At 42.9% G+C, this 8,972-nt stretch overlaps 1 protein-coding gene across 1 annotated transcript in view; it reads right to left on the bottom strand.

The window, feature by feature from the left end:
- Positions 1-691: 691 nt before the first annotated feature.
- vps50 (VPS50 EARP/GARPII complex subunit) overlaps positions 692-8,972 on the bottom strand; it is a 138,783-nt gene continuing 130,502 nt past the window's right edge. Inside the window, exons 26-28 of the mRNA XM_033637672.2 lie at positions 8,759-8,880; positions 4,982-5,171; positions 692-2,258 (exon numbers count right to left, since the gene is read on the bottom strand). Of these exons, the coding sequence (XP_033493563.1) occupies positions 2,139-2,258; positions 4,982-5,171; positions 8,759-8,880 (432 nt within the window). The 3' untranslated portion in view covers positions 692-2,138. The remainder of the gene's footprint in view (positions 2,259-4,981; positions 5,172-8,758; positions 8,881-8,972) is intronic.

Here is an 8,972-nt window from a genome sequence, read left to right as displayed (position 1 = left end):
TGGCCTATTGGCTTTATATTTCTTGAGCACCATTTGCACACAGCTTCCAATCATTGGTGAAAATTTCATACGATGTACCATCCCATGGGAATTTGCGAAAACATTCCTGAATAGAGTTGAACTCTAAAACATGGATGCTTCACACACATCTTAAAGCTGGCAGCACAGGAGATCTATACAATCACCATAGTTTCAAGATGGGTGCCCAAGATCAGTTCATTCTGGAGTCCAAGTGGACGTTTGTGCTGACTCTGAGGAAATCCTCTCCAGAGCTTCTTGACGTATCACATTCACCATAAAGAAATGGACAGACGGACAACTGGAAAACAAAATGCCTCTTGCCAAAGCTATTGCCAGCATGGAGGCATAAAAACAGTGAATCATCAAAGTTATGAGTCCTTCACAGCTCGTTCAGTCCAACCTGATCAGCAGGCTCCCCCTAAACAGGAAGACGGAGGGCTTGTACCCGCATAGGAAGCCGCATCAATTAATCTGACAGCGTTGTGCTCCTGGCTGAGTAAAGCATCATTAGGATGGACAGCAGCGCTGCTGGAAGACAACACTCATATTCTGATGACCATTGACAACAACTCCATTCAAACTGCTGAACACAGAGATTTTAAAGGTTGGATGTGATTTATAGATTATGCAGTTGCACTGTGAGGATGAAGTGGGAAAGAATAACAGAGGCCATTGTTAGTGTGTTTATTATGTTAGAATCATTTTGGTTCAACCTACACTTCCAACACCGATTACTGATTTTTTTTCACTATAGTGCACTTGACCCCCAACAAAATTTGACAATTTTTAAAATATTTGTTTTCATTTGATAAGTTACAAGATACTGAGAGGTGATAAATGACGAGCACACTTCCAGCAGTTATCATATAAAAACCCAAACGAGACACAAAGCGAGAAATAAATACAGACATTGTTCAAAACATTCACATTTACAGAATTCTTCTTGGAATAGTTGCGCACAAAATTTGAAGCCATATCAAAAACTGTAACTTCCTGTCCCCTCCCTGTCTTTCTGACAGTATATGAATCTAAAGCTTTGGAGGAAAGCGTTTGTAGTTGACAGAAATAACACAATCAGTGCCTGAAAAAACCTACAAAGCAAGAAAGTCAGACTGAAATCAAAGACTGGCTCAAAAACTCCTCCTCAGACATGATAAAAGACAGACAGGAGCGCGGCTAGTGCAGACATACTCTATAGTAACGCTAACTACGGCAATTTATATTATTTTCAGAATCATCATATATTAGATTTATGTAATTCGTGAACAAATAAACAAAACAAAGAAACTAGTCAGGCACAACAAAGACCCTGAAGTGAAATCATACAGCAAACATATGGGCTGCTGGAACAATTCACAATGAATGATTAAAATGAACAACAACCCAGATCCACTGTATCTCAGGGGGGAGCATTCAGATAATGGAGGTTTAGAACCACTAAGGACGCTTCTTGGATCTATAATTAGGACGTTTTAACCACAAAACTTTACAACATTGCAAACAAAAGCAACTAATAAATCACGTGTAATCTCAAGGTCGCAGTCATATCGGAAAATGAGCACATTTGGTGAAAACAGATGGATCGCGAAACACGACCACATGGCCAAGCTACACTTCACGTTACACTGTTAGATCCTGTACTTGTAGCTTACGTGGAAGTCAAGATCTGCTCCTCACGGTCATTGACGAGATCGAGATGACTGACTGCGGACAATTTGCAGGAAAATTTCATAAGCGGCATGTTTGTTAAATGGAAATGCGAGGGCATGCGTTATGGGACATCTACTGTAATGCAGAGAGTAACTGCAGCATGCTTGAGAGTGAAAGTGTTAGTAGTTATGTTAATCAGAATATCATGAGATACTATATGTTTTTGACCACATCAGAGCTGTACACTAACAGATAATTAGCATTTGGATAACATTGGAGCTTTTTCGCTGCACACAGTAGCTCTACGACTGCATGTGCTGTACAGCTCGTCGAACACACCACAACATGAACGCTTTAAACTGTAAATGAAGACATTCTACGTGGAGCTCCACTGCCGAAGTTCCTCTGTTTGGAGTGTCCGTCTCTGTGGCTGCTTGATACGTTCAGAGTCTGCCCCGTTCGTCGACCTATCTCTTGGGTCTGTCAATGTCATCGATGGCCGCCAGGAGTTTCTGACGAGCCTTCTTGTTTATATGCGAACCCAAACAAACGTTCACCAAGTTGGCGAGCTGCTTCATGGAGTATTCCTGCACAGAAACACAAAGAGTGAGTCAGCACAACTTCCTTGCTTCCTTCCTTTTCTTCCTCCCTGTTTTTCTCTATGGGTTCATCCCAATAACCCTCCTCGACTCCTCGACTCCTCTATCCTCGATCACTTGACCTGGATCCATCCATCTTGAAGGACGTTCGTTAAATGCGCTCGGAAGAGTCGAGGAGAGAGGAGGCTTTCAGAGGAGTGGGAAGCGAGGACACACGAGCGCAGCCTTCGCAAAGTCTTTTACAGACCAACACACCCCTTGATTGGATATCACTTATTGATTGGATCGGACTGATACGCTGGAGTGTATCACTGCCAAGTTTTATATTTTATTTGTTCTCTAATTTGCCATCTAGTTAAAAATCTGACCAAAAACAGGAGCACAAATGACGTTCTTCATTTGTGTTCTTCATCTGCTATTTCCCTCCTCAACTTTTAATATGTATACAATCAAAGTCAGAGAGTCAGGTTGATGAGTTAACTTTGTTTTAATAAAGCCTACAGAGCCTCCTGATAGTTGATCCAGCTGTGATCAGCTGCCGCCGTCATCACATACGGACGTCGCTTTGTGTGACACTTCAGAGGAAAAGACATCTCATTTCTCTAGAGACATATTTCCACGTTTCTTCTCTCCTCGCGAAGCTAAGACGCGAGGAAGAGACGCAAGTGAGGGAAATGTGAAAGTGAGATCAGGCTTTGGGATGAACCCTGAGAGTGACTGGGCTGCTGCTGCTCTGTTGTGTAAAAGTATGTGGCGGGAGGTTTGGGACACGCAGTTATTTTGTGTGTAGAAACACTTGGTGTATTGGTTGTTGGTGCCACCCATGTACAGTACAGGCCAAAAGTTTGGACACACCTTCTCATTCAATGCGTTTTCTTTATTTTCATGACTATTTACATTGTAGATTCTCACTGAAGGCATCAAAACTATGAATGAACACATGTGGAGTTATGTACTTAACAAAAAAAGGTGAAATAACTGAAAACATGTTTTATATTCTAGTTTCTTCAAAATAGCCACCCTTTGCTCTGATTACTGCTTTGCACACTCTTGGCATTCTCTCCATGAGCTTCAAGAGGTAGTCACCTGAAATGGTTTTCCAACAGTCTTGAAGGAGTTTCCAGAGGTGTTTAGCACTTGTTGGCCCCTTTGCCTTCACTCTGTGGTCCAGCTCACCCCAAACCATCTGGATTGGGTTCAGGTCCGGTGACTGTGGAGGCCAGGTCATCTGCCGCAGCACTCCATCACTCTCCTTCTTGGTCAAATAGCCCTTACACAGCCTGGAGGTGTGTTTGGGGTCATTGTCCTGTTGAAAAATAAATGATCGTCCAACTAAACGCAAACCGGATGGGATGGCATGTCGCTGCAGGATGCTGTGGTAGCCATGCTGGTTCAGTGTGCCTTCAATTTTGAATAAATCCCCAACAGTGTCACCAGCAAAACACCCCCACACCATCACACCTCCTCCTCCATGCTTCACAGTGGGAACCAGGCATGTGGAATCCATCCGTTCACCTTTTCTGCGTCTCACAAAGACACGGCGGTTGGAACCAAAGATCTCAAATTTGGACTCATCAGACCAAAGCACAGATTTCCACTGGTCTAATGTCCATTCCTTGTGTTTCTTGGCCCAAACAAATCTCTTCTGCTTGTTGCCTCTCCTTAGCAGTGGTTTCCTAGCAGCTATTTGACCATGAAGGCCTGATTGGCGCAGTCTCCTCTTAACAGTTGTTCTAGAGATGGGTCTGCTGCTAGAACTCTGTGTGGCATTCATCTGGTCTCTGATCTGAGCTGCTGTTAACTTGCGATTTCTGAGGCTGGTGACTCGGATGAACTTATCCTCAGAAGCAGAGGTGACTCTTGGTCTTCCTTTCCTGGGTCGGTCCTCATGTGTGCAGTTTCGTTGTAGCGCTTGATGGTTTTTGCGACTCCACTTGGGGACACATTTAAAGTTTTTGCAATTTTCCGGACTGACTGACCTTCATTTCTTAAAGTAATGATGGCCACTCGTTTTTCTTTAGTTAGCTGATTGGTTCTTGCCATAATATGAATTTTAACAGTTGTCCAATAGGGCTGTCAGCTGTGTATTAACCTGACTTCTGCACAACACAACTGATGGTCCCAACCCCATTGATAAAGCAAGAAATTCCACTAATTAACCCTGATAAGGCACACCTGTGAAGTGGAAACCATTTCAGGTGACTACCTCTTGAAGCTCATGGAGAGAATGCCAAGAGTGTGCAAAGCAGTAATCAGAGCAAAGGGTGGCTATTTTGAAGAAACTAGAATATAAAACATGTTTTCAGTTATTTCACCTTTTTTTGTTAAGTACATAACTCCACATGTGTTCATTCATAGTTTTGATGCCTTCAGTGAGAATCTACAATGTAAACAGTCATGAAAATAAAGAAAACGCATTGAATGAGAAGGTGTGTCCAAACTTTTGGCCTGTACTGTATTTGTTTGGGGAAGGTCTCTTTTTTTTTAGATCAGAAAGTTAGGTTTTTGGTTTGTGTTTTGTTTTAGAGGTAAAAATAAGTCGAGGCTTAGTTTTGATATATTGGTTTCTCTTATTTGGCACAACCACTTTGTCCCTTCCTCCCCCACATCTGGAGAACCTTGTGTCACTTTTCATTTTGTAATTTCTATCCTGACTCCTTCATTTTATTGCTGTGTTATTGTCTCTTTAAACTCCATCTTCCCCATCTCACCCTGTGGTTCTTGATAAACTGCTCCATGTCATTCTCTGTCAGGTAATAGGCCTTGATGTAGGTCTCCACGAACTCTTTATCCGGGATGGGCCGCAGGTCAGTCAGCTTCTCCAGCTTCATGAGGAACTGTTGGAAATCCAGCTGCATCAGGGCCCGGCCCTCATTGCTGCATTTCTTTACATTAGCATAACTGCAACAGAGGGGGAAAGAGGAGATTAGCATGGCATCAAGTATTCGGGTGGAGGTAAACAATGACTGGAGAGCAAGAACAGTCTGTGACATCATTATTTTGATTCCTGAAAGTCGTCGCACGTTAGTCACGTGTCTGGCTGAGGGGGAATTTTTCCCATTTGAATGCACTAACTTATGCCAAATCTGTCCGAAAAGTGCACACAATGAGGTCTGTGGATTATTTTGAGTAACTAGGTCATGATTTCTGGAGAGACATCGCTGTTGAGTTCTTTAAATATATTCGTTTGGTGCTTTGAGCACCACAAGCCGAGAGAGGACGTCTCCAACACTCAGCAACTCACACCAAAACAACCTAATATCTAGCACCACAGGGAGGAAAATGTGTTTACTTTTGATTTTGGTGCAAACTGTCCCTTTAAGGAAGGCTTTAACTTTGTACTTTAGCTCGGTACTGTGAATTTGTTATGCATTAAAAAATTGTCTGGAAGATGTATTTCGCCTCCTCATATCTCAATTTCTATCAGCATTTAAATCAAAATGGAAATAATGTCAAAGCTCCAGCAGCAAAATAAACGAAGGGATGTGTAGTAAGTTAAGTTACAAGATGATGGGGAACTCTCAGAATCCATTTGAGTTTTTAAAAGCTAGTTTTAAAACTTTTTATTATTAGAAGTCTGTAATCTCGCACAGATGAAGAACTTGACAACTTCTATATATTTTCTGTTCTTGCATTAGTTGGAATCGATCTGTAATTTTGGTTTGGTTTTCTTCTCTTACTCTAGTCTTGCATTGTGAATATTTGGACACGAGTGTTGTATGTTTATGACAGGATCAACTCATACACGCGTCATGATGTGTGTGCATGTGTCTGTATGTGTCCTCTATTCAATATGAAGTCAGGCTGGTCCACACAGCTGTCTGTGCTGCGTCAGAAAACCAGTGTGTGGGCCAGACTACTCATGTATTTTTGTGTGTGTGTGTGTGTGTGTGTGTGTGTGTGTGTTTCTGTTTGTGTTGGCAGCGGGCACCGTTGTCCACTGGCAGGTCAGTGTCTGTGACATCTACAGTACATTAACACACCACACAGACAGGTTTGCTCTCTCCCCGTCTCACACTTCAGTTTTCTCTCTTCTGCTTCCATTTTCTGCCCCCCCCTCTCTCTCTCTCTCTCTCTCTCATCACCTCTCGCTGTCATCCACTCTCTCTTTTGCCTGTCAGGCCTGCCAGAGTTTGCCGCTGAGTCTTTGAGCTTTGGATCAGAATGCTAACGGAGCCATTTTTGTGTGTCTAAAGGGAGACGAGCGCTGGACAGAGAAATTGAATAACAGGCTGAGCGAGCGGGAGTACAAACAAACAAAGCTGACCACTCCACCTTGGTGTGCCAGAGGGATGGGGAGGGATATGTGTGTGTGTGTTTATGTGTGTGTGAAAGGAGTGTACCGGTAGACCCAGGCAGACGGCAGAAGTCTGCAAAAGCAGCTTAAATTTGCAGAGCATCCCAGTCGTTACGGGCTATTTGTTCACTGGAAAGGGTTCAAAAGTTCTCTTACGCAATGGGAAGAAAAGTGCTCAGCGAATGTGTCGGGAGGTAAACATGTTCCCTTCTTTCAGTTAGTGAGGGCGAGCCTTCTACTGATGCTTAATGTCCAATGTTCTCTCTTCTTCTTTAAAGACTTTGTAAGCATCAAACCACTTAACAAGCATTTGTTTTTAACCTGAATCATTTTCTGCGCTCGCTGTTACAACCCTGCCGACACGTTCACTGTAACCTGCGCAAATTAGCAGCTCAGAATGACTTTGGCTTTGACAGCAGCCAATTTCTTGTTCCCAATAAAATGTGTGTAACCTCATGATAATAGTCAGCTGTTAGCGAGTTGCTTTGTCACCATGCAGTCGGTGTGACTCAGTGTTGCTGTGAATCCAGTCAGAGGGGGTTTATCACACCTTCAATCTAAAAACCTACTTCGCACATCCACCCGACACACACACACACACACACACACACACGCACACACACACACACACACACACACACACACACACACACACACACGGCTGGGATGCAGGTGTTAAGGAAAAAACACGCTCTGATGTTCTGTCACCTGTCACAACCCATATGTCTCGCTTGCAAGGGAGAAAGTGGTGAAATGCATTAAAAGGGATGTGTCAAGAGCGTTTTACGGTTCCTGTGACTGGCCTGTGTCATGCAATTCCCCGATGGAGAGATGTGACTGGCACAGAGGGGTGCCAGCACAAAGAGAGAAGAAGGCGGTGGGAAATTAATGGTTTTCATTCGGGGGTTTACTCCAAAGGAACTTGGCAACAGCGTCTCCCGGTTTCTTATGTACTGTAGGTAATTTGCTCGTCTCTTCATGGTGCTTGACAACATGCTTTGGAAATACTTTTTTTATTTAATTTATGATGTGCAGATGTTCATACAGAGAATTAAAGAAAGAGGAGAGAAAAATTCCACATCTCCTCGATCATTATCTCTGTAGGGTTTCCTGTCAAGACCCAATAAATGAGAGTGGGGGGCTTTAAATCTCTGGGATGCAATAACTCATGAATGCGGTTTGGTCTGGGGACACTATTCATGACTCTTACCTGAAAGTAAGATACCTTTTCAAGCAAAAAGGCTGTCAAAACAAGACACCAGTCTTAAAACTCCCAATGGTTGTAAAAAACCCCAAAAAACACTATTCCATGGGTCTGCTCTGTACTTAGCCCGGTTACATTACTGCTCTGAATAATTCATGGTGCTAAAATGTGGATTGAGAAAGCTTTGTGTTTTGTGCACACTTCTTTTCTCCCTGCAGTGTAGTCTCTTTTCAACCTGAATAGCTGCTGAGATTTCCTAAATAAATATTTGATACACACCTTCCTGCTGACAGAGGCGTTCACAAACTGACAAACTATCGATAACAGCTATCAATACAGCGGCTTAACAGCTTTATATTTATGAATACATGCATTTAATCAGGTAAGAACTGCATTAATCCAATATCTGCACAGGTAAAAGTCACTTGGGTAGGAATTTAGTGAAAGTGAATTTTTAGTATGTAGGATGTTTTAAGTACATTTAACTTTTGGAACGTTTGCTCCTTACATTTGTTGGGTAGATGACAAAAGCCATATTCAAACTTGGATATGCAGGTTTTTGTAGATAAAGAGAGTGATGTTACGTGTGTGGGAAAGCCTGGTGTTACAAAATCAGCCCAGGGACGAACTGCAGTCTGCACTTGTTCTTTTATTCTTCAAGTGCTCTTAGCGAGAATAAATAGAAATCCACACAGTGCACAGAGAAGTCCATCATGCTCAGGTAACGTTACAGGAACTGCAACCTGACTTGTCTCAACTCCCTCTGCCTCTAATTGCTACAACCGTCTCTGAAAGGGTGATGAGTCGATTGTCTTTTCACCAGATATTGAATATCAGTATTGATGCACACATGGAGCAAATTCAATCCTTTGTTGTCCAAATTGACACCCTCACCGTTTGATGAAACTGTGTTTTGGCTTTGGGCGCAACTTCACCAGACTGCACACATGCTCTTGACGCTGAGGAGATGTTTTATGACTTCCTTACCCTTCCACAAGAGTCCTGTTGGCCAGGCGGATGCAGTGCTCCCACAGGACGTTGGACACAGGCAGTGGGATGCGCACATGTCTGGAAACATCCCCCAGCCTCTTGTTGAATTGCTCAAACTCCTGGGGAGGAAGAGGAGAAGGCACAGGTGAACACGTATCATAATAAAAAAGTAGAAGAAATAAATTATGTTCAAGAGATGGATGTCTTTAGG

The sequence above is a fragment of the Epinephelus lanceolatus genome, chromosome 16, assembly GCF_041903045.1.
Source record: "Epinephelus lanceolatus isolate andai-2023 chromosome 16, ASM4190304v1, whole genome shotgun sequence".
NCBI classification, from domain to species: domain Eukaryota; kingdom Metazoa; phylum Chordata; class Actinopteri; order Perciformes; family Serranidae; genus Epinephelus; species Epinephelus lanceolatus.
The sequence above is the reverse complement of the archived record's forward strand: the minus strand, read 5'-3'. Positions and strand labels throughout refer to the sequence as shown.